Raw genomic sequence first — 25,081 nt, 5'->3', positions numbered from 1 at the left:
ACCCCCCAACCTGCCCTCCAGCCCCACATCCCCCCCATACTACTGCCCTGTCCTCCATCCCTCCCACCCCCCAGGCCCACATCCTACCCTCCCAAATCCCACCACCTGCCCTGTCCTCCCTCCATCCCCCAACCTGCCCCCCAGCCTACCCCCCCCACCCCACTGCTGTCCTGTCCTCCATCCATCCCCCAACCTGCCCTCCAGCCCCACATCCTACCCTCCCACACCCCACTGCTGCCCTGTCCTCCATCCACCCCCAACCCACCCCCTAGCCTCACATCCCCCCCCAAACTGCTGCCCTGTCCTCCATCCCTCCCACCCCAGCCCCAGATCCTACCCCCCCAAACCCCACCGCCTGCCCTGTCCTCCCTCCATCCCCCAGCCCGCCCCCCCACACCTCACTGCTGTCCTGTCCTCCCTCCATCCCCCAGTCAGCCCCACATCCTACCCCCCCAACCCAGCTCACTCCCTTCTCCATCTGTTTCTTTGTGACCTTTCAGTCTCCTCTAAAAATAAAAAACGACACCCCCCCGAAACGATCCCAGCCAGTGGGGGGCTGGGCTAAACCGGCCATGCGGCCCCCACATCGGAGGCTGCGGGGCGCTGGAGAATGGGGGGGGCTGCCCCCCCACCCGGGAAAGCACAACGTGGGGGGGGGGTGCAGGGGGAGAGCCGGGCTGCCAACGAGCAGCCATGTTCAGCGTCATCCTGCCGCCGGAGCTAAAAATACCCGACAGGAGAAATGGGGGACGCAGCCCCCCCCGCTCCAGATCCCCATATTGGGCGGGGCCTCCGATGCCCCCATCTATGTGGGGGGCATTGGGGACCCGCACAGAAATTCAGCTGGGCTGAGGCTCTCCTTTAAACCCAGCATCCCCGGATGGGTGGGGGGCCCCCCCTGCATGACATGGTGGGGGGAGGGATTTCAGCTGCCTGGGTGTGCTGGGGCAGGAGGGAAGAGATGGGGTGATGCTCCTGCTCCCCATCCCAGGCTCCTGCCCCCCATTCCCCTCTTCCTCTGCTCCCCATCCGCGGCTCCTGCCCCCCATCCTCCTCTCCCTCGGCCCCCCATCCCAGGCTCCTGCCCCCCATCCTCCTCTCCCTCTGCTCCCCATCCCAGGCTCCTGCCCCCCATCCTCCTCTCCCTCTGCTCCCCATCCCAGGCTCCTGCCCCCCATCCTCCTCTCCCTCTGCTCCCCATCCCAGGCTCCTGTCCCCCATCCTCCTCTCCCTCTGCTCCCCATCCCAGGCTCCTGCCCCCCATCCTCCTCTCCCTCTGCTCCCCATCCCAGGCTCCTGCCCCCCATCCTTCTCACCCTCTGCTCCCCATCCCAGGCTCCTGCCCCCCATCCTTCTCACCCTCTGCTCCCCATCCCAGGCTCCTGCTCCCCATCCTCCTCTCCCTCTGCTCCCCATCCCAGGCTCCTGCTCCCCATTCCCTTCCCCCTCTGCCCCCCATACCCCTCTGCTCCCCATCCAAGGCTCCCCCAGCTACCCTCCCATGCCAGGCTCCTGCCCCCCTCCCTCAGTCGCCCCCCCCCGACAAGCCCCTGTCCCCCAATCTCCCTCTTCCCCCCCATCCCAGGCTCCCCCCATAGACCTGTGTCCCTCCCCCCCATTCTTCTCTCTTCAGCCTCTTGGCCCCCACCCCCGAGGAGCAATGCAACCCTCCCTCTGTCCCTTTGCAGGGGTCCCCCAACCCAGCCCCCTAGCACCCACTTTCCTTCGTGCATGGCAGGGAACGCAGCCAGGGGCACTCCGGTCCTTTCTGTGCAACCGGGCTTTGCTGGCGCGGGTGTCAACGGGTGTGATCGGACCCCCCCCCCCACGGGTGGGGCAGGAAGATTGCGGCTAGCTGATGCATGGGGGGGCGGTTAATGCAAGCGGAGGTGCATTGCAAGCTATCGATCTCCTTGCTATTGATCCCCTAGTCCTGTCCCTGCACTTGCCCGGCTGCACCCAGCCCCGGGGGCCCCTGGCTTTTGGGAATAAGCCCCCCAAATGGGGAAACGGGCAAGGAAATCACCCGGGGCGATGCAGCCCGGGCATCATCCCGCACCAGAGCCTATTCTTCTCCTTGCCCTGAGGATGCCTCTACCCTGCCTCACTGAGCCCATCCATTGGGAGGGTGGATGAGCCCCCTTCCCTTGACAGGGGAACCTTGCGTGCACCCCGCTTTATGCAGCCTGGAGAGCATTGCACGCTATTTATCTCCTTGCATTGAGCACACCCCAGCCTTAGCTTTACCGAGCTCATCCATTGCGAGGGTGGACAAACTGCCATCCCCTGCGGGGACGGGGGGGAACCCCGGATCTTGCATGCACCCCGCTTTATGCAGCCTAGCGAGCACTGCACGCTATTTATCTCCTTGCACCCATCCATTGGGAGAGTGGATGAGCCCCCTTTCCCTGCGGGGGCGGGGGGGAGCCCGGCTTTGGCATGCACCCGAGGCGATGCAGCCCGGGGACCATTGCACGCTGCTCCCCTTCTTGCATCGGCGGCTACTCACATGTCGGGAGCGGCGGCGGCGCGGGCCGGGGTCTGCGGCGGGGCGGGCGCTCGTCGAGTGGCGCGGGTCCCTGAGCCGAGCGGGGAAGATGGCGGCCGGGCTGGCGCATCCGGGCATCTGGGCGGGGGGCAGGAGGGAGCGGCTGGAACGAGGCCGCTGCAATCAGTGCGGGGCGGGGCCGTACGAGGGGGCGGGGCCACATGGGGAGGGGCGGGGCCACGCAGGGGCAGATGAAGGCACCAGGGGCAGCTGAAGGGGGAGGGGCAGGAAAGGGGGAGGTAACAGAGGAAGGGTGGATAGAAGAGGGGGCAGCAAGGGGGCAGCTGAAGGGGGAGGGGCAGGAAAGGGGGCAGATGAAGGGGAGGTAACAGGAGGGGCAGCAAGGGGGCAGCTGAAGGGGGAGGGGCAGGAAAGGGGGCAGATGAAGGGGAGGTAACAGGAGGGGCAGCAAGGGGGCAGCTGAAGGGGGAGGGGCAGGAAAGGGGGCAAATGAAGGGGAGGTAACAGGAGGGGCAGCAAGAGGGCAGCTGAAGGGGGAGGTAACAGAGGAGGGGCAGCAAGGGGGCAGGGGCAGGAAAGGGGGCAGCTGAAGGGGGAGGTAACAGAGGAAGGGTGGCTAGAAGAGGGAGCAGATGAAGGGGGTGGGGGCAGATAATGCTGGGGGCAGACAGAGTGAGAAAGGGTCATGGGGCAACAAGGGGGGGAGACCAGGGAGATGGGAGCAAATGGGGGGGAGGGCAGAAAAAGGGAGGGGGCAACAGGGGACCGATAAAGGGCCTCGTCAGTCCTATTCTACCCCTCCTCCCCCTCAGGACAGGTGAGATGCCGGGATGGGGGGGCAGGAGGTGCCTGGCCCCCTGTAGCCGTGGGGCTGGGTCAGTCCCATACACACAGGCGAGGCCAGAGGGATCCCCCCCACCCCGAGCTGAGGCTGAGGTTGGGGGGAGGAGATGGGGCAAGCGGTGGGTGAGAAGAGGCTCTGCCCCCAGGTCTGCCCCCCAAGGCAGCACGCAGCGGCACGGGGCACGGTCTGGTGGGTGAGTCCCTGCTAGGGCTGGGGGGCCAGGAAGCCAAGGGCCCCAGGGAGAGGGCCCCAGCACTGGCTGTAGTTCAGGGCAGGGGGCATGGTGTGGGAGAGCGCCCCCTGCTGTGTCCCTGCCCCGCTCCCTGCCCTGCAGCACCCACTAGTGCCCCCCTGGGGCCAGCCCTGCCTGCCAGGAGAGAGGGCCCCCTGCTGAACTCTCCGCCCCCCAGCACCCACCCATCCCGGAACCAGATCCATACGCCCACTCCCCACAGGGGATCCCGGCTCTGTGGGCCCCAAACTGCCCCCCATTGCCCCACACCGTTTTCTCTGCCCCCCCCCCCAACACAGAGACGCAATACGACCCCATGGCAAAGTAAGTCCAAATTTTATTAAAAGGAGGGCGGGGGGCACGCAGCCTCCCGCGGGGACATTTAAAACAGGCGGTGCTGGGGCATCCTCCGGCCCCCGGCAGGAAAGGAGAGGTGGGCAGGGACCCGCTGCCCCTCTGGGCCTGAGGGGGGCGGGCCTAACAGCTGGGAAGGCAGCCAGCAAAAGGGCCAACTGGGGAGGGGGTCCCCCAGCTGGGAAACCCACCAGGGCCAGGGACTGGCAGGTGCACCTTTATTTACAGGCCCGAGCGGGCGTGTCGGCCCCGTGCCCCCTGCCCGGGACCGGCCGAGGGGGGGCAGCACCGAGGGAGGCCAGGTGGAGGCGGCGGGGACTGGCCCCATTCCCCCCTGGCAGAGGGATGAGAGAGGCCGTGGGGCAGGGCTAGTTGGCAGGGGCGGGGTTGAAGACGGGCGGCAGCACCCGGCGGGAGTGGGCCTTCACCCAGGGGTGCTCCAGCACGGCCTGCAGCGGCAGCCGCTCCGCGGGGTTATGGCGCAGCAGCTTGGAGATCAGGTCCCGGGAGCCTTCCGACATGAACGGCGGGAACTGCAGATCCACCTGCCGGGGGCACGCAGAGTCAGAGAGCCCAGACGCCTGGGGTCGAGCCCCGACTCAGGGAGTGGGTCTCGGGGTTAGAGCAGGAGGGGCTGGAAGCCAGGACTCCTGGGTTCTCTTCTCTGCTGTGGGAACTAGGGGAGAACGCTCCTTTGCGCCCGTCTTCCCACTTGGAGCTAGGGTAACGCGCTCAGCCTGGAGCTCAGGACTGAGGTGCCCAGGTGTGAGGGGAGACAGCACAGATTATCCCAGACTTGGGGGACCCCTCATAGGGATGCCAAAGGGGTAGTGGCCCCCTGGCAGCCAAAGCCCACAGCATCAGCCTTAGGGTGATGAGGGATTGCCTGTGCGGCCCCCCACAATGTGCCATGAGTTATTCTGCCACATCTCTCTGGGGCGGGGGCGGCTGATGACAGGGACCCCTCGCCGGGCACCGAGATGTAGCCAGCTCTGAGGCAGGGCGGCTGGTTACTCAGGACCCCTCACCCGGCGCCAAGATGCGGCCACCTCTGGGGTGGGGCGGCTGGCTACTCAGGGACCCCTCGCCCAGCACCGAGATGCGGCCAGCTCTGGGGCGGGGCGGCTGGTTACTCAGGGACCCTGAGATGCAGCCAGCTCTGGGGCGGGGAGGCTGGTTACTCAGGGACCCCTCACCCGGCACCGAGATGCGGCCAGCTCTGGGGCGGGGCGGCTGGTTACTCAGGGACCCTGAGATGCAGCCAGCTCTGGGGCGGGGAGGCTGGTTACTCAGGGACCCCTCGCCCGGCACCGAGATGCGGCCAGCTCTGGGGCGGGGCGGCTGGTTACTCAGGGACCCTGAGATGCGGCCAGCTATGGGGCGGGGAGGCTAGTTACTCAGGGACCCCGAGGTGCGGCCAGCTCTGGGGCGGCGCAGCCCCGCCTCACCTTGGTGATGCGGCGATATGTCTCCGTGTGGGTGGAGCTCTCGAAGGGCGGCTGCCCCACCAGGAGCTCATAGCACAAGACCCCGATGCACCACAGATCCACCTTCTCGTCGTGCGTCTTGCCCTCGATCATCTCGGGGGGCAAGTAATCCAGCGTGCCACACATGGTCCTCCGTCTGTGGGGGGAGCGGTGCGGGGTGAGTGCCACGCTGAGGATGGGGCAGGGATCCCCCCCCCGCCCCTGGCCGGCTCTCACCTGAGCGAGGGCGCGTGCACGGACCAGCCGAAGTCGGCGATCTTGAGCTCGCCCTTGAGGCCCATGAGGAGGTTCTCCGGCTTGATGTCGCGGTGAATCACCTTCTTGGCATGGCAGTAAATGAGCGCGTCAGCGAGCTCCTCCATGAGCTGTGGGGCAGAGCGCGGGCTGTCAGGGGGCTGGGCCGGCCGAAACCCCCCCATTTCCCCTCTGAAATCCAAGCTTTTAAAACACACTGGCGGGGGGGGGGAGGCCTTTGAAACAAGGAAAATATCCACTTGTTTCCACCCGCCCCCTTCTTACTGCCCCTGAAAAACGGGGGCGCACAGGTTAAAAAATAAACATTAGGGGGGAAAAAAATCACTTAGTTCCTCTGCCTGTACAGGAAAATGCTCAACGATATTCTGCTCCCCACAGCACTACGCCCCCTAGCGCCGCCCTGGGGCCAGCCCTGCCTGCCAGGGGAGAGCGCCCCTTGCTGAGCCCCCGGCCCCACTCCCTGCCCCACAGCATCCCCCAGTGCCATGCTGGGGCAAGTCTGCTGATTGGGAAACTGAGGCAACAGAGAGGGGAAGTGACTTGCAGAAGGGCACCCAGGAGGCCAGGAGCAGAGCTGCCACTAGTCCCCACTCCCCCCACCAGGAAAAGAATCCAGGAGTCCCGGCTCTATCCACTAGCCCCCACTCCCCTCCCAGAACTGGGGAGAGAACCCAGGACTCCTGGCTCCCAGCCCCCCCTGCTCTAGCCATTAGACCGCACGCCCCTCTCAGAACCTGGCAGAGAACCCAGGCATCCTGACTCCCAGCCAGATCTACCCACTAGACCATGCTGCCCTCACAGCCAAGGTGGCGATGGCACGTGCCAGGCCTGTATCTAACAGGGGTCTGCAGCCCACATGCTCTGAGCTGGGAATGGCGCCCTCATCTGCCCTTGCCCCTGGCCTGGGGGGCGCTGTGCCTGCTGGACCCCCACACGCTCACCGTGGCGGTCTTCTGCTCGTTGAACTGCCGGCATTTCTGCAGCTCCTTGTAGAGCTCGCCGCGGGGCGCGTACTCCAGGATCAGGTAGACCCGCTTCTTGTCATGGAAGTAATTATAGAGGCGCAGGATGTTGGGGTGTCTGTGGGCCAAAGGCAGGGGGCAGTCAGAGCCGGGCCTGAGCATGGAGAGAGTGCCCCCCGCCCCGCAGCACAGCACCCCCTAGGGAGCCCCCCGCCCCGCCCCCTGCAGCAAAGCAGCCCCTGGCGCCACCCCGGGGTCAGCCCCCCTCCCAGGGGCTAGCACCCCCCACCCCTTTTAGAAGCCCCGGGACCCTTTGGATCCTGCAGCATCCCAGCTACGAGGCTGCTCTGGGAGGGCTGAGGTCAGATCACCAAGGGGCAGGGCAGCTGGGGTGGGGGGTCTCCCCTCCCAATGGGGGGGGCCAGCACTTGTCCCTGCCCCAGATCCCCCCCACCAGAGAGACCCGCACATGCACAGCCTGGGATATTGGTTACTGGGGGGGGGGTGTTGTGTGGGTGCCCCGTGGGTCCCTCCCAGGGCAGGACGGCCCCCCCAGACTGGTCCAATACACGGCTTCAGGGCTGTGCCCGGGACACCCCCACTCCGCTCTGCTTCCCGATCTCCTGGGTCCCTTATCTCCATGCCAGGCTTCGGGGGCCCCCCACTAATCCCTTCCCAGGGTCGAGCCCCCAGCCAGGACCCTGCCCCCCCCCGGGCTGCGGTGGGCAGGGCTCCGTGCCCAGCCACTTCAAGTCTCCCCCGCCCGCGCCCGTCCCCACCCACTGGAGATGGGACTGGATCTCGATCTCCCGCCGAAGCTGGTGCTCCACGCCCTCCTTCTCCATCTGCGACTTGAAGAGCACCTTGAGCGCCACGATGAACCGGGACGCCCGCTCCCGGGCCAGGTACACGTTCCCGAACTTGCCCTTGCCCAGCGGGCGCCCGATCTCAAAGTCATTGATGGTAAAGACTCGCCTGGGGGGGGACCGGGTTAGAGTCGCGGGGGGTGCAGAACAAGGGGTGCCAAGGGATTTGCACGCCCTCGGATCCCCCTCTCCCCCAGGGCCCCACTCCCACGCAGCCCTTCCCCCACAGGGCCTGGCCACCCCAGATCCCCCCCTCCCACCCATAGGGCCTGGCCATCCCAAATCCTCCCCTCCTCCCGGGCAGCCCTCCCCGCAAAGGGCCCAGCCACCCCAGATCCCTCCACCGGATATCAGTTGCCCCACATCCCCCTCCCGTCTGGGCAGCCCTGCCCCCAGATCCCCCTCTCCCACCAGAGAGTGGCCGCCTCAGAAACCTGCCCCCCAAGCCGGGGCCGGCTGCCCCAGAAACTCCCTTCCCCCCAGCAGCCCTTCCCCAGGGCCCGGCCACTCCAAATCCCCTCCCCTGGCCCCAGATCTCCCTAGCCCAGACAGCAGATCTCCAGGGAACCACCTGGATCGGGGTGAGGGGGATGTCAGCCAGGATGGGCAGCCCCAAAGCGAGCACTCTCCCCTCCACAGGAGCCAGATCTCAGTGCTCTCTAAGGGAAAGTGCCACCTCGGCCCCCCACCCCAGCCCCCCACCCCCGCAGAGGCACTCACTGTGGGGTGGGCTGAGCCGCCTGGGGACCGGAGCTGGGCTCGGCGGGCACCCTGCCCGGGACAGCTGCGGAGAGGGAGAGAGAGTCACATCCTAGCATTTCCCGTTGCACCATGTCCACCCTCCCCAAAGACAGGTCCCGGCGGGCTGCCCACAGCTCCCAGCTGAGCTAAACGACGTCCTGTCAGAGTGCGGGCAATGCCCCATCCACCATCTCTGGCCTGGGCGAGCCAGGTCGGGCTGGCTGATCGAATGGGCCCTACTGGACGGTCGGAAATCTCCCCCCCGTGTTTCTCCCCCATTCCTAGCTCCTAGACCCATAGATTCCAAGGCCAGACAGGACCCCAAGATCACCTGCTCTGCCTTCCTGTCTAATGCAGGCTCAAAACTGCCCTGAATTAACACCTGGCTGAGCCTGAGCAGATCTGTTGGGGGGAAGCACAGATCCTCCCTGCCCCCGAGTGTACCCCCAACCTGCCCCTCCTTACCTGACTTCTGGATGCTGGAGGACTTCAGGATAATCTTATTAGTGCTGGCCATGGCTCTCTGCGCCAGCAGCGACTCAGAAGGGGTGCCACTGGGCATGTAGGGATCCTTCCGGGGGACTCGCAGGGGGCCTGGCCCGCTCAGCACCCCATACTGCGGGGAGGAGGGGGGGGAGGAGAGAGAGAGAGAGAGAAGCCGAGGGTTACAGGCAGGCACTGGAGGCCGGAAGGGGTTTCTCCAGGACCCGGCCTCAAAAGAAATCCTAGAACAGATCTGTTAGAAAACCAGCCCATCTCGAGTGGGAAATTGTCAGTGATGGAGAATCCCATTGTCAAATATCGGTTCCCCGTGTAGATATTTAGAGACTTCACCCCTTCACCTTCTGTTTGGTAAGCGAAATAGATCAAGCTCCTGGCGTCTCTCACCCCAAAGCCGGTTTTCTCCCCCTTTAATTGTTCTCGGGGCTCTTCTCTGACCCCTCTCCAATTTATCAGCATCCACCCTAAGTGAACACAGGATCCCAGCAGTGGCCGCACCAAGGCCAAAACCAAAGGTAAAGTCACCTCTGCGCTCCTACTCGAGATTCCCGTTTATACACACCAGGGTCGTGCTGGGAGCTCACGTTCAGCTGATTATCCACATCCTCCTCCTCCAAATCTTTCTCCGATTCCCCCAACCTGTAAGTGTGGCCCACATCCGATGTTCCTAGACGTCTCCATTTACACTTAGCCACGTTAAACACACATCGGTCGCTTGCGCCCAGTTTACTCGATCGCTCGGAATCAGGGCCCTGTCCTTTTCCTTATTTATCACTAGTCTGTGGCAGCTGCTCCTGTACCTTAGCTAGGTACTGAAGGCGCTGAGCGGGGGCTTTCACTTTGGCTCAGCACCTGGCATGGGGGGGCACCTGATCTTGGGCAGGGGAGTCCGCACGGTGCCCTGATCTCGGGGGGAGAAAGGGTCCCCGGCGGCACCGGGGTGGTGGGCCTCGATCTCGGGCGGAAGAGGGTTTTGTGCAGTCCCCAGGTCGGGGGCTCTGATCTCGGGCGGGTGGGGGGGAAGAGGGTTTTGTGCAGTGCCCGGGTGGGGGGCTCTGATCTCGGGCAGGGGGAAGAGGGTTTTGTGCAGTGCTTGGCACAACAGAATCCCTCCCACCATAGGCCCGCAAGCTCAGCTCACCTTGGCCAGGCTGATGCTGGTACCAGGGGTCACATTCTCCTTGTAGGCCATTCTGTGGGGAGAAGCAGACACAGCATCAGCACCAGCCCGTGGTCGCCCGGAGTCCCCACCCGAGACTGCTGCCCATGGAGACCCTGATCGCCAAAGGGCCCTGGATCGGGGAAGGAGGGGGGAAATCCCCGCGGGACACGAGGATCCCCGCTTTACAGAAGAGATCAGAGCGGTTCAGGGTCACACTGGGAGTCGGGAGTCAAGTGCCAGCCCAGTGCCCTAGCCACTAGCCCAGCCTTCCCCTGCTAAACTAGCCGATCTCCTGGCGTCTCTCACTCCCAGGCCGGTTACTAATCCTTGAATCATTCTTATGGCTCTTCTCTGACCCCCCTCCAATTAACCCACGTCCCTCTGGAGTTTAGCTGTACTAAAGCACGTATTTCCCGTGCACCTAGGTCACCAAGCGATCCAGAGTGCCCTGTATCAGTGACCCGACCTGTTCGTTATTCACCATGCCCCCAGCTGTCAGGTCATCTCCAGGCTGTAGTGGGGGACGATTTGTTGTTTTCTTCCAGGCCACTGAGGAAGATGTTAAATAGATCCGATCCCAGTGGGACCCCACTGGAAACAGACCGGCTGTTTGAATCAGCCACGTCAGCACACCCCAGGGGACCTGACGCACAGACACAATTGCTCCCGGGGGACCAATTTGGGGAGGGAATGATTAACCCTCCTTTATGACAAAGACTGGAAAATCGATTTCCTCCCCCAAAATAAGCTAATTCAGCTTCCCCTGCCCCCACTCCACTGGCCTGGCGTTTGCCGGAGGTCTCTGTGGAGGACCAGAGACGCGGACTGAGGATCACCCAATTCTGAAGGGGAACTTTAACACAGAAGTCTTTCCTCCCAGCTGTTTGACAGGTGTTGGAGTGACATAGCTGTGCTGGAGACGCAATGCTCCAGCTCCCCCAGTGCTCGGCCTTCTGGGAGCCGAGCGCTTCCCATGCCTTGATTTCTCTTACCGGCCCTGCCAGCTGAAGGCTTGTTCTCCCATTTTACAGAGGGAGAGCGGAGGCACTGAGGCAGAAATACGTTGTGTCACATAGTGCCTGGTGTGTTCACAGCACAGCTCCCCGTGACTCCAGCTGCAAGCATGTGGCCGGCTGCTCACTTTGGGCACCCAGAAAGGGAGGAAGAACGTCTGGAAAGCATTTGGTGTAAGTGACTTGGCCAATGTCTCCTGGGAACTCTGTGACACTGACAAGGGCAGAATCCCACTCCCCAGGAACAGCAAAAGCCACATCCCTGACACCACGGCCGTGATCCCCGCCAGATTTCAAGTCCCTGCTCCAAAGCTTTGGGGGGGGGGGGCGGGCGCGCTGGAGCGTCTCAAAGAAAGTCCTAAGAATTTAACACGGGGAAAATGCCATATTTTTTTCCTATCTTCCTTCTCAGAAATGGCTGAGCCATTTTGGCTGAAATTTTCTCCCAAAAGTCAGCCTGAGGCAAAGACCTGGACTGGACCATTTCAGTGCAAACGGTTAAAAGTTTGCCAAAGTTATAAGTAGGCCTGGCAGAAGTTGTTTTTTGTTTGTTTGTTTGTTTTTTTAATTTCAATGGATAATATCGATATTTATTTTGAAGCACTTTCCCCATCCCCACCGTTTGCATATTTAAATCCCAGCTGTGCAAAATGATGGTTTTAAGCATTTTCCCCCCAAATGTTTTTCCATTTTAAATTTTCCACAGTCCTCGCAGGAAATTGGCAGGCATCAATTATTTAACGACCAGACAGATTGAAAAAGTGAAAGCTTTGCAATCGTTAAACCACAGAATGTCTAGATCACGTGCCAAAATACAAAGTAAAGACCCTTAAATCAAACTAATGAGTTCTCAAGCAGCATTCTTCTTACTTTGCCTGTCAGTTTCCATTGTTACGCATGGAAGTATTTTTCGTCAGTTTATTGCGTGCAGTGAAATCAACATTCACCCAGAAAAATCTAACCTGTCCAAGCCTAGTTATAAGCAAACTGAAACAGGGCGCCTCTAATAAGCGTTTGGGTTCAATTCACTCCTTCGCTTATAGTGAAAAGCATCTCGCCTGCATAACCAACGCCAACAGTCAGGCCCTCAGCAGCTTTCCTCACAGAACTGCAAAGGTTTTCATTTTGCACAGCATGCATGGGGCCTGTTGGCATTTTGCTAGCAAAGCAAATCACACAGTATGTTATTTTGGGTCTTGTTAAAACCTCTACCAGTTCCCCCTGCCCAGACAGCAGTGGGGTTTTTTACATGGTGAGGATAACAGAACTCAGCCCAGATCAAGCAGAGCCGGGGGGGGGGGGGGAATAGAGATAGGGTGGTGCTTTTTTTCTTTAAACCGTTCAGATTTTCCAAAAAATGTCCATCAGTGACTCTACCAGAAAGGAGACGTTCTCTCTGGCTGAGAAGAATCATTGAAATAGATTGATAAAACAGCTGGAAACCCACGGGAACGCTTAACAACCCCCCACTCTTCCTCAAAGCCTGCTCTAATCTGGAGGTGGGGTGGCAGGGAAGGAAAGATGGGGCCCTGGCCTGGGGGGAAGCGGGTTCTTAATGTTTTCTCTGAATATTATGGGGGTGCCTCAGTTTCCCCTAAGCAGTTCTTGCGTATCTAGGGGGTGGGATCATTGCAGAGCCCTAGAGGGCAGGTGTGTGCAGGGGTCTGGACACAGAGAATGGCTGACACCCTGTTTCCTGACAACTGATGACCTGGGCTCTTCGCCCCTGCAAGGTGAGAGCTAAAGGGTTGGAGAAAAAAGGAATCAGGCGACCTCCTGGCCCGGAAAGGGACAAAGCCCAGAGGAGGAGGGACTGGAGGGGGAGTCAGTTTGGGGCTGGCTGGGGACATGGAGTGAAGTGCAGACATGGTTGTCTGGCTCACTGCCCCCAAAATGGATCCAGCTGAGGGGTCCTGTTCTCTGCACCTACAAGCTCCGTGTTAGACCGTGTTCCTGTCGTCTAATAAACCTTCTGTGTTACTGGCTGGCTGAGAGTCACGTCTGACTGCAAAGCTGGGGTGCAGGACCCTCTGGCCCCCCCAGGACCCCGCCTAGTGGACTCGCTGTGGGAAGCACACGGAGGGGCAGGGGAGGCTGGATGCTCTGAGGTCAGACCCAGGAAGGTGGACGCCGGGTGAGCTGTGTGTCCTGCAGACAGTCTGCTCCCAGAAAGGAAACTCCCCAGAGTCCTGCCTGGCTTTGTAGGGAATAGTTCCAGAGCATCGCCCAGGGACTCCGTGACAACTGGTGGCAGAGGTGGGATGTACTGCACCCCATGGATGGCGCTTCCTGCAGTAAGTGACTGGGGAGCAGTAAAACAAAGGGGGATTGATGAGGACCAGGCATGCTGAAGGCTTAGAGAGGAGTGGTTTCGGGGGGCGGTTAACCCCTGGGAGCGTGTGACCAGCAAGAAGGACTGTGCAGTAATGGGGTTCCCCCTGGGGACTGCGGTGAGCAGTCTCAGGGGCGGAGGAGCCTGCGGCTTGGCCCTGGGAGAGAGAAGGACTTTTGCAGTAACAGGGTCCCCCTGGGGATTGCAGCGAGCGGTCCAAGGGGCGGACGAGTCTGCAGCTCAACCCTGGCAAAGAGGTGGTGACCTGGAGAAGGGCTGGCACACGAGGGGTTCTCCCTGGAAACCGTGGGGAGCTGAGAGCACACAGGCCTGTGAGTCCACAACAACCTGGGAACAGCGGAGTGAGGGCCTGTCACCATCTCCTTAAGAAGGACATTGTCACCCTGAGCAAAAAGAGAGGGTTGGGCATTGGAAAGTTCACCAAGGCACAGTTAATCGTGCAGCTGGAGGAGGAGGATCGCTCTGAGGAGCAGATTCCGGACCCAAATGGGGCTACAGCAGGATCTGGGAGCAGCTGGAGCGGTAGCCAGGCATCCCCAAGACTCCTGTCCCCGACCAGACGGGGGTCTTCACGATCCAGTTCCCCATCGGGGGATCGGAGACGTACGGGATTGGAGCTGAGTCCAAGAGAGCGAGAGGACCGTGAGAGACAGCGAGAGCCCGAGAAAGAGCTGCGGAAGCAGCAGCAGCATGAACTGGCGATGGTGGAGCGGAGAGGCAGAGGGGACCTCCCAGGGGTGAGTGGGGCTAGACCCCGGGGTGCCAGTTCCGCAGGGAACCTTGAGGCTAAATTGCTGCCCCTGGTTAAGGGGGGGGGGATGTGGATGCCCCCTCACTGCCTTTGAGCAGGCTGGAGATTTGAACCAGGGGGACCCTGCGGAAAAGCCCCGGTGTCTAGCTCCCTTGCTGGGTCCCAAGGCCATAGACTCCGTCAGCCAGATGGGTGGGGAGGTGAACAGGCTCCCACTCCTGACCCCAACCTATATGTCTGTGTGGTGTTTCCTGGGGTCAAGCCCCTCCCCAGTTGGAGCGGAAGATGATGGTCAATGGGGAGACATTTCTTGGGTGGCGAGATCCTGGGACAGAGAGATGCTCCCCGCCCCCCTGCACACCGGAGAGGGGGCTTAGGTGGCTCACACTGGATCTGATGCAGTGAGGAAAGTAGCGAGCTTGCTGCCTACCCCCACTGGGACAGCAAGGGCAGCACTGAGCACAGTGGGAGCTGAGACCCCAGCTGAGTGCAGGGAGACACAGGCAGGGCAGGTTATCTCTTGGGAGTGGCAAGGTGCTTCGTAAGGAAATAACTCTGGAATAACAGAGACTTGGTGGGATAACTCACATGACTGGAGTACTGTCATGGATGGATATAAACTGTTCAGGAAGGACAGGCAGGGCAGAAAAGGTGGGAGAGTTGCATTGTATGTAAGAGAGCAGTATGACTGCTCAGTGCTCCAGTATGAAACTGCAGCAAAACCTTAGAGTCTCTGGATTAGAAGTTTAGAAGTGTGAGCAACAAGAGTGATGTCGTGGTGGGAATCTGCTATAGACCACCGGACTAGGGGGATGAGGTGGACCAGGCTTTCTTCCGGCAACTCAAGGAAGTTACTAGATCACAGGCCCTGGTTCTCTCTTCAATCACCCTGATATCTGCTGGGAGAGCAATACAGCGGTGCACAGACAATCCAGGAAGTTTTTGGAAAGTGTAGGGGACAATTTCCAGGTGCAAGTGCTGGAGGAACCAACTAGGGGCAGAATTAGTAGGGGAAGCAAAAGTGGATGGGAACCTGGGAGGCAGTGACCATGAGATGGTCGAGTTCAGGATCCTGACGCAAGGAAGAAAGGAGAGCAGCAGAATACGGACCCTGGACTTCAGAAAAGCAGACTTTGACTCCCTCAGGGAACTGATGGGCAGGATCCTCTGGGAGAACAACATGAGGGGGAAAGGAATCCAGGAGAGCTGGCTGTATTTTAAAGAATCCTTATTGAGGTTACAGGGGCAAACCATCCCGATGTGTAGAAAGAATAGCAAATATGGCAGGTGACCAGCTTGGCTTAACTGTGAAATCCTTGCTGATCTTAAACACAAAAAAGAAGCTTACAAGAAGTGGAAGATTGGACAAATGACCAGGGAAGAGTATAAAAATATTGCTCGGGCATGCAGGAGCGAAATCAGGAAGGCCAAATCACACCTGGAGTTGTAGCTAGCAAGAGATGTTAAGAATAACAAAAAGGGTTTCTTCAGGTATGTTAGCAACAAGAAGAAAGTCAAGAAAAGGGTGGGCCCCTTGCTGAATGAGGGAGGCAAGCTAGTGACAGGGGATGTGGAAAAAGCTAACGTACTCAATGCTTTTTTTGCCTCTGTCTTCACGAACAAAGTCAGCTCCCAGACTACTGCACTGGGCAGCACAGTAGGGTGAGGAGGTGACCAGCCCTCTGTGGAGAAAGAAGCGGTTCGGGACTATTTGGAAAAGCTGGATGAGCACAAGTCCAGGGGGCCGGATGCGCTGCATCCAAGAGAGCTAAAGGAGTTGGCGGATGTGATTGCAGACCCATTGGCCATTATCTTTGAAAACTCATGGCGATCGGGGGAAGTCCCGTGCGACTGGAAAAAGGCTAATGTAGTGCCCATCTTTAAAAAAGGGAAGAAGGAGGATCATGGGAACTACAGGACAGTCAGCCTCACCTCAGTCCCTGGAAAAATCATGGAGCAGGTCCTCAAGGAATCAATTCTAAAGCACTTAGAGGAGAGGAAAGTGATCAGGAACAGTCAGCATGGATTCACCAAGGGCAAGTCATGCCTGACTAATCTAATTACCTTCTATGACGAGATAACTGGCTCTGTGGATGAGGGAAAAGCAGTGGACGTGGTGTTCCTTGACTTTAGCAAAGCTTTTGACACGGTCTCCCACAGTATTCTTGACAGCAAGTCAAAGTAGTATGGGCTGGATGAATGGACTATAAGGTGGATAGAAAGCTGGCTAGATTGTCGGGCTCAACGGGTAGTGATGAATGGCTCCACATCTAGTTGGCAGCCGGTATCAAGCAGAGTGCCCCAAGGGTTGGTCCTCGGGCCAGTTTTGTTCAATATCTTCATTAATGATCTGGAGGATGGTGTGAATTGCACCCTCAGCAAGTTCACAGATGACATTGAACTGGGAGGAGGGGTAGATATGCTGGAGGGTAGAGATAGGATACAGAGGGCCCTAGACAAATTAGAGGATTGGGCCAAAAGAAATCTGATGAGGTTCAACAAGGACAAGTGCAGAGTCCTGCATTTAGGATGGAAGAATCCCATGCACCACTACAGACTAGGGACCGAATGGCTCGGCAGCAGTTCTGCAGAAAAGGACCTAGGGGTTACAGTGGACGAGAAGCTGGATACGAGTCAACAGTGTGCCCTTGTTGCCAAGAAGGCCAATGGCATTTTGGGATGTATAAGTAGGGGCATTGCCAGCAGATTGAGGGACGTGATCGTTCCCCTCTATTCGACATTGGTGAGGCCTCATCTGGAGTACTGTGTCCAATTTTGGGCCCCACACTACAAGAAGGATGTGGAAAAATTGGAAAGAGTCCAGCGGAGGGCAACAAAAATGATTAGGGGGCTGGGGCACATGACTTATGAGGAGAGGCTGAGGGAATTGGGATTGTTTAGTCTGCGGAAGAGAAGAATGAGGGGGGATTTGATAGCTGCTTTCAACTACCTGAAGGGGGGTTCCAAAGAGGATGGACCTAAACTGTTCTCAGTGGTAGCATATGACAGAACAAGAAGAAATGGTCTTAAGTTGCAGTGGGGGAGGTCTAGGTTGGATATTAGGAAAAACTTTTTCACGAGGAGGGTGGTGAAACACCGGAATGCGTTACCTAGGGAGGCGGTGGAATCTCCTTCCTTAGAAGTTTTTAAGGTCAGGCTTGACAAAGCCCCGGCTGGGATGATTTAGTTGGGGATTGGTCCTGCTTTGAGCATGGGGTTGGACTATATGATCTCCTGAGAGCCCGTCCAACCCTGATATTCTATGAATGTTTGGATGAGCCTAGGCAGCCTTGTGAGCTGATGGCTCTGTCTAGTCAGCAGTGTGGGAAGGCGAGGAGAGTGGAAGATGAGTGTCCTGGACCTTACCTGTTACCTGGATGGAGAAGTGTGACAGTGAAGGAAAAGTGCCTGTGTCTGTCAGGGGTATTGACTTGCGTATGGAGGGAGCTATCCCGGTCTCCAAGCAGTTGTCTGTGAACAGCCCTGTGTGCTGGGACCAGGGGAACGAGATCCCAAGCTGCGTGTCTGGTAAAGGAGAAAGCGTCTCCGACTCTTCTCTGTCTGTGGAGCAGACAGAAGGGGCCTTTCAGCCTGTGTTGGTTGAGGATAGTGCAGTTGTCTCAGAGTTGGTTCTGGATTCAGCTAAAGCCCAGGAAGGGAATGGTCCTAAGTTTGTGTCTGCTCGGGAGAATGGCGCTGTAACTAGGTCGCATCCAGTCAGTGTCTATGTAAAATCCCAGGGCCCAGACAATTCTGGTGCTTGTATTTTCCCTGTTGCTAGTGTGTTGTTGGGAAAGGGTGTAGCACTCTGTGTAATCAGGGTGAGATCCTAGCCAGGGCACAAGGAGAGCAGAAAGGTGATTTGATTGTTACACTGACTGATGGTGTGGAAACTTGTAGCAAGAAGGAAAAGATTCCTGAACTTGTGTGCGGCAAAGGGAAGGAGAAGGCTTCTAACCTTTTATCTAGGGAGTCTGCAAGTTTGCCTGAAGGGGGATTGTGTAGGAATCCACCTGATGGGCCAGAGGTGATTCTGGATGTAAGTGAGACCCAGAAAGAGTCTGTTGTTGCTCAGGAAAGTGTTTCTCTAGAGCAAGCCCTAGGTGAAGAGGGTAAGGGCAGAATTTCTGTGAAGGGTGAATTGTTGCATAGAAAAGCCCCTAGGGAAAGGAATCCTCATGGAGTCTTTGCAAGCAGTTTACTGCAACTGAAGGGTGGGAAAGTGATTTAATCAAGAAAGGTTTCAGAGTAGCAGCCGTGTTAGTCTGTATTCGCAAAAAGAAAAGGAGTACTTGTGGCACCTTAGAGACTAACAAATTTATTAGAGCATAAGCTTTCGTGAGCAAATGCATCCGATGAAGTGAGCTGTAGCTCACGAAAGCTTATGCTCTAATAAATTTGTTAGTCTCTAAGGTGCCACAAGTACTCCTTTTCTTTTTAATCAAGAAAGTTTCAGTTCCTAACAGCCAGAAATTTTCTGTTGTGACTGAAGCCTCTGACTTTCCTGTTGAAGGATCCAGTGTGGATAGCTCTGAGAAGGTCTCAGATGGAGTGAAAGCTGTTAAGAAAGTTAAACAGTCCTGTAACCAAGTGGCTGTGTTTGGCCAGCCCGTTGGGGAGACAAGGTTGTTGAGAAAGGGATGTCTCCATGCTAGTTCTGTAAGTGAACAGTATGTGGCCCAGGTCAAGATGGGGGCTCTTAACCAAGAGAGCGGAATTGCAGCCCTCCAGACTGGAGCGCTGGGAGAAGACCCAATCCCAGTTTGACCCCCGGGGGTTTTGAGGTGGCAAAAGGGCACAGACCGCATAAACCTTCCCACATGCAGCATGCGAGTGCTATCGACCACCCCCGACCTAAGGGAGGACGTGAAACTGGAAGGGCCTGGTGTACCTCCCACCAAGCCCCCATAATCCTGCCACTTCCCCACAATCCCCCGCTCCTCCTACCCCCCACATCCCCATAACCCCCCCAGCTCCTCCAGCCCCCCACATCCCCATAACCCCTCAGTCCCCATCTCCAGAACCCCCCAGCTCCTCTAGCCCCGCACATCCCCATAACCCTTCAGTCCCCATCTCCAGAACCCCCCAGCTCCTCCAGCCCCCCCACATCCCCATAACCCCCCAGCTCCTCCAGGCCCCCAGCTCCTCCAGCCCCCCACATCCCCATAACCCCCCAGCTCCTCCAGCCCCCCACATCCCCATACCCCTCAGTCCCCATCCCCAGAACCCCCAGCTCCTCCAGCCCCCACATCCCATACCCCCCAGCTCCTCCAGCCCCCCACATCCCCATAACCCTCAGTCCCCATCTCCAGAACCCCCCAGCTCCTCTAGCCCCGCACATCCCCATAACCCCTCAGTCCCCATCCCCAGAACCCCCCAGCTCCTCCAGCCCCCCACATCCCCATAACCCCCCAGCTCCTCCAGCCCCCCACATCCCCAGAACCCCCCAGCTCCTCCAGCCCCCCCCATCCCCAGAACCCCCCAGCTCCTCCAGCCCCCCGACCCATAACCCCCCGCAGCGCCCCGGCGCTACCTACCCCGGGCTCGCACGCTCCCCTCGCTCTGGCGAGCCGGCCTCCGGCGGGCGCTGACAGGCCGCGCGCTCTGCGGGCACCAGCCAATCGCGGAGACCGGCGGCGCCCAGCCAGGTGCGAACCGGCCAATCAGGGGCCGGAGCTCGCGGTTCAAAAACGCTCCTGGCGGCTCATTGGGCAGGCAGGAAAGCGGAAGGCGGGGCTAGAGTCAGCCGGCCCCCCCCCCCCCCCCCCCCCCATTGGCCGCCGCATCCGAAAGACTCCGCCCACCTCCCTGCTATTAGCCACCGCGCCCGACCGACCCCGCCCCCGAGTGTCCGCCTCTCCCTGCCGGTCCCCGCCCTCTGCCCTGCCATTGGAAGATAACTCCGGCCGACCCCTCCCCCTCAGACTTCCCATTGGCGACCGAGCCCGCCCCTCCAACCCATTGGCCGCCGCGCCTTTCTCCGCTCCATCTGGGACTGTGCCCTCTGATTGGTTGGTACAGCACGCTCGTCACCTTCAGCTCGTTCGCTATTGGCTGTCCGGGCCTGACCGTCCCCTCATTGGCTCTGCCAGCCCCCTATCCCCTCCCCGGCGAACACATGGTCTGAGTAGGCTCGCGCGACCGACGCGGGGGTCCTGAGTCGGGGAGTCTCGCGCCGCTGCTGCACTCGCGTCTGTTGCAACGTCACTAGGGAGCGGACAGGGCTCGCGCCGGCGCCGTTAGGATTAAACAGAAAAAAACGGAGGCCTCTGTCAATCACTCCGTACCGCGGCCAATCAGAGAAGGGAGGCTTGGCGCCCCCTCCTCCATTTTGTGAGGGGTTTGGCTTCTGCCCGGGAAGAGAACGCGGCGACCAGCCAATCACGAGAGAAGAAGAGGCAGAGCCCAGCCAATCACAGAAGCGGGAAGGGTAGCCATCTAGTGGAGGGCGGGGCAGGGGAGGCGCCCAGCCAATCAGGGGTGAGGAGATTCCCCCCCTCCGCCTCAGCCAAGCGCCGGGAACAGATGGGCGAGCGTCCAGCCAATCATAGGGGAGCAAGAGAAAAGGAAGGAGCCGACCAATCACAGTGAAGAGCTGTTGAAGCACCCGGCCAATCAGAGGGAAGGGGGGCAACCCTCAGCCAATCACAAGCAAGAGAGAGGGCTGGGTCCAGCCAATCCCAGGGAAGAGCTGTTGCAACCACCCCACCCCCAGCCAATCAGAGCAGCAAGGATGAAGCTGGTCCCGCCCCTCTGGAAGCCCTTCACCCTGGCCCCAGGGCGGTGGGGGGCTGGGCTCAGAGGCGGGGGTCCTAGGGGCAGCTGGAGCATGGGGCTGAGTCCCTGGCCGGCTTGGCTCATAGCCGGCAGCTGGACCTATGGATTCTGGCTTTCGCCCACATCCAGTGGCAAGGAGTTCCACAGGTTAATCACGTGCTTGGTTTGCAACTGGTGCCCCCCGGCTCACCGTGTGTTGTGCGAAGGGAGTGAAGGACGCTCTGTCCCGGAGTCCCCGGGCGACGCTCTGGAGCTGCTGCCTTCGAAGCCAGGCAGGACCCTGGGGAGTCTCCTTTCTGGGAGCAGCCTGTCAGCAGGACACACAGCTCACCCGGCGTCCCCCTTCCTGGGTCTGACCTCGGAGCATCCAGCCTCCTCTGCCCCTCCGTGCGCTTCCCACAGCGAAGTCCGCCCAGGCAGGTCCTGTGGGGGCCAGAGGGTCCTGCCCCCAACTCCGCAGTCAGACGGGACTCTCAGCCAGCCAGTAACACAGAAGGTTTATTAGACGACAGGAACACGGTCTAACACGGAGCTTGTAGGTGCAGAGAACAGGACCCCTCAGCCGGGTCCATTTTGGGGGGCAGTGAGCCAGACAACCCCGTCTGCACTTCACTCCTCGTCCCCAGCCAGCCCCCAACTGAAACTCCCCCCGTCTTTCTACCCCGCTCGTCTCCCAGGGACTAACATGGCGACACCAACGCTGCAAACACGCCTATCATGTTATTCACATCTCCGGTGGCTTATACTGACGCCGCAAATGTCATTCGCCTCTTGCACGTGACAGAGGGTGATGGTAACATGGTCCCCCACTACGGCAGGAGGCTAGATTGTGACTGTACCGTGATAACGTTTGCACGGGGATAGACTGTGATTGTAATGTTATTGCAACAGGATAGGTTGTGACAGTAACGTTACAACATTGTCCCCTGCTATTACAAGCAGGTAGATTGACTGTAGTGTTACAATGTCCCCACCTATTGCAAGGGTTGTGAGTGTAACATTATGTTGTCTGCTGTTGTTGCAAAGGAATTGACTCTGACTGTAACTTTGTCTCCCCCCGACCCCACCTCTATTTCAAGGGAATTGATTCTGACTGTAATGTTACAGTGCTGTCCCCCGTTAGTGCAAAGGAATCAATTGTGACTGTAACTTTGTTCCACCCCCCACCCCCCCGTGCTATTACAAGGGAATAGAGGTAACTCCCTTCTCTTAATGTGTCAGTATATTTATGTCTGTATCTGTAATTTTCACTCCATGCATCTGAAGAAGTGAAGTTTTTACTCACGAAAACTTATGCTCAAATAAATCTGTTAGTCTTTAAAGTGCCACCGGACTCCTTGTTTTTAAGGGAATAGATTGTGCCTGTCTCGTTGCAGTACTGCCCCCCGCTAGTGCAAAGAGCAGCGCGTGCCTGTAACATTACAGTGTTGCCCCCCGCTAGTGCAAAGAGCAGCGCGTGCCTGTAACATTACAGTGTTGCCCCCCCACTAGTGCACAGAAGGAGAGCGTGCCTGTCACGTTGCAGTGTTGCCCCCTCCAGTGCACAGGAGCAGAGCGTGCCTGTCACATTGCAGTGTTGCCCCCCCGCTAGTGCACAGGAGCAGAGCATGCCTGTCATATTGCAGTGTTGCCCCCCCCAGTGCACAGAAGCAGAGCGTGCCTGTCACATTGCAGTGCTGCCCCCCCGCAGTGCACACGAGTAGAGCGTGCCTGTCACATTGCAGTGTTGCCCCCTCCAGTGCACAGAAGCAGAGCGTGCCTGTCACATTGCAGTGTTTCCCCCCCCCAGTGCACAGGAGCAGAGAGTGCCTGTCACATTGCAGTGTTTCCCCCCCCAGTGCACAGAAGCAGAGCGTGCCTGTCACATTGCAGTGTTCCCCCCCCAGTGCACAGAAGCAGAGCGTGCCTGTCACATTGCAGTGTTGCCCCCTCCAGTGCACAGAAGCAGAGCGTGCCAGTCACATTGCAGTGTTCCCCCCCGTGCACAGAAGCAGAGCGCGCCTGACACATTGCAGTGTTGCCCCCCCCCCGCAGTGCACGCCTGTCACGCTACAACCACAGGGACCCCCACAGCTTCCCCGCCCTACAACAACGCGCCGCGCCCCTAAACTAGCCGCCCGAGGGCCGCCCGCAGCCGCTCGGAGGACCCGCGCAGGCCCCCGTCCCAGCAGCGCCCCCGCCAGGAGGGATCAGACAGGAGCGGGCCGCGGCGTTGCAGACCGCGGCCGCGGAGACTCTAATCACGTCTCATGCGCTCTCCGATCATCACGTGCTGCCCCCGGCGGGGAACAGGTAAGGATGTACCTCACTGACGATACCGAGCCTGCCCCGCCGCCGGGACCCACCGTCCGCCCAGCGCTCTGCCGCTCAGGGTGAGCGCCGCACCCCACCCCGGGAGACACCTCCCCTCCCGTCGCCCTCCCGCCCGCTCCCCTCCCGCCCGCCCGCGGGGAGTGGGTCGGAGGCCCCGCCTGGCGAAAGTCCGCGCGTTACCGGCTCCGTTCTCTTTCCTCCCACAATGCCCCGCGGAGCAGATTTGCATATGCCGCCAGTCGGTAGCGACCGTATGCCTCAGGAAAGAGGGGCATTGGGCTTTTCGTAATAGCGGGGTCAGGGCTCTGACCGTAGCTACCAAAAAAGTCAGGCAAGAGGATGTGTGCGTGTGAACTGACAGTCCCCCCCGTCCCGTGTGCGTGTGAACTGACAGTCCCCCCCGTCCCGTGTGCGTGTGAACTGACAGTCCCCCCCCTGTGCGTGTGAACTGACAGTCCCCCCCGTCCCACCCCCCCACCTCTGGTCCTACTGCACGGACGGGTTTGCATCTTCCATGGGGCTCTGGAGCAGTGGTGGAGGCCCCATTTCCCCCACTCTCTGGCCTCCTTGCTGGTGGGGGGGGCGGGTGTGGGCCCCATCACGCTCATGTCACACAGGGGCACCGAGCCGGCAGCAGCTGTGGCTCCAGGAAGCTGCTCTTGTGATCCCCTATGCGCAGCAGGGAACCCCAGTATGAGCACTCGCCTTTTAACTGCAAGATCTGGGGGTTTCACAGACTGTGTTTTCCCCACAGCTCGCTGGGCGTCAGAGTGACGGGCAGGGCCGCACACCGTCCCACTGCACATCACTGTTAGTTAACGGTGGTACGGGGCATTCATTCTACAGGGCGCTGCCCAGACCCCCCCCCAACCGAGATTGGGGCCCCACGGTGCCGGGCGCTGCCCAGACCCCCCGACCGAGCCAATGGGAAGGCTGGAACTTTGCCCTGGCTGTGTGTGTACAGCTGGAGCCAGAGATGAAACCCCCCAGATCGGCTCCATCGAGAGCTGCTTTGAGCCACCCAAAGGCCTAAGATCTTGCTCCCCCCGACCAGGGTTATTTCGGGTTATTCTGTGAGGCTTGTGGGCTCCTCGGTGCTAACCCCTGATGCTTTTGTTGCTTGTAACCATTAAGCCGGACCCCCAAGGAGGCTGGTTTGGGTGCCTGATGTCTGGAACGGCTGCTTTAAAATCTAGCAAAAGCCTAAGTTCCAGGCTTTCTTTTTGTTTTTAAGAAAATTTCCCTTTTTTAAGGACAGGATTGGATTTTTGGTGTCCTAAGGGGTTTGTGCACCTGTTGTTTAATTTGCTGGTGGCCACAGCTAATTCCCCTTTTCTTTCTCAGCTCTTCCCCGGAGGGGGGGTGAAAGGGCTTGAGGGCGCCCCACAGGGAGGGATTCCCAAGTGCGCCCTCCTGGCTTCAAGGGGTTTTTTGCATTTGGGTGGTGGCGGCATTTACCAAGCCAAGGTCAGAGAAAAGCTGCAACCGTGGGACTTTAATACCAGCCTGGAGCGGCCACTATGAATTGTTACAATCCCTGCGGGCCCTGGGCTCCCCCCCAGCGCCCCTCACTCCTGACCCACAACCCCTGCCAACCCAGCCCTGGGCTCCCCCCAGCCCTGCCGGTGCCCCTCACTCCCGACCCGCAGGCCCTGCTAGCTCAGCCCTTCCGGTGCCCCTCACTCCCGACCCGCAGCCCCTGCCAGCCCAGCCCTGCCGGTGCCCCTCACTCCTGCCCCGCAGCCCCTGCCAGCCCAGCCCTGGGTTCCCCCCAGCCCTGCCGGTGCCCTTCACTCCCAACCTGCAGCCCCTTGGTAGCCCAGCCCCAGGCCCACACTGTATTTCTCCCTCAAGCCTGATGCACCCTCTGCTGAATCAGCCCCCTTCTCATGGGATCACCGCCGTGAGTTCTGCCCCCCAGCCCACGGGGGAGCGGGGAGCGGACTGGAACAGACCCCAGC

General features: G+C 59.7%; 1 protein-coding gene and 1 non-coding gene across 5 annotated transcripts; both read right to left on the bottom strand.

Moving 5' to 3' along the window:
• Positions 1-3,902: 3,902 nt before the first annotated feature.
• On the bottom strand, positions 3,903-21,134 carry AURKB (aurora kinase B). 4 transcript variants are annotated; one of them, XM_038386265.2, is made up of 9 exons: positions 20,998-21,134; positions 9,893-9,944; positions 8,716-8,866; positions 8,230-8,293; positions 7,427-7,618; positions 6,623-6,761; positions 5,643-5,791; positions 5,388-5,562; positions 3,903-4,484 (listed from the first exon to the last, which is right to left on the bottom strand). In XM_038386265.2, the coding sequence occupies exons 2-9, from the start codon at positions 9,941-9,943 to the stop codon at positions 4,308-4,310; spliced, it is 1,098 nt and encodes a 365-aa protein (XP_038242193.1). In that variant the 5' UTR covers position 9,944; positions 20,998-21,134; the 3' UTR covers positions 3,903-4,307. The 4 variants fall into 4 exon arrangements, with proteins under 4 accessions (XP_038242193.1, XP_038242194.1, XP_038242192.1 ...); XM_038386266.2 differs by lacking the exon at positions 20,998-21,134 and adding an exon at positions 20,064-20,178; XM_038386264.2 differs by lacking the exon at positions 20,998-21,134 and adding an exon at positions 19,568-19,731.
• Positions 21,135-22,995: 1,861 nt separating this feature from the next.
• On the bottom strand, positions 22,996-23,122 carry LOC119849451. The gene has a single exon (XR_005290498.1). It is a non-coding gene; the product is annotated as a U8 small nucleolar RNA (small nucleolar RNA).
• Positions 23,123-25,081: the final 1,959 nt, after the last annotated feature.

This window comes from Dermochelys coriacea, chromosome 28, assembly GCF_009764565.3.
Source record: "Dermochelys coriacea isolate rDerCor1 chromosome 28, rDerCor1.pri.v4, whole genome shotgun sequence".
NCBI lineage: Eukaryota > Metazoa > Chordata > Testudines > Dermochelyidae > Dermochelys > Dermochelys coriacea.
Note: the sequence above shows the minus strand (reverse complement) of the source record. Positions and strands in the feature narration are given on the sequence as shown.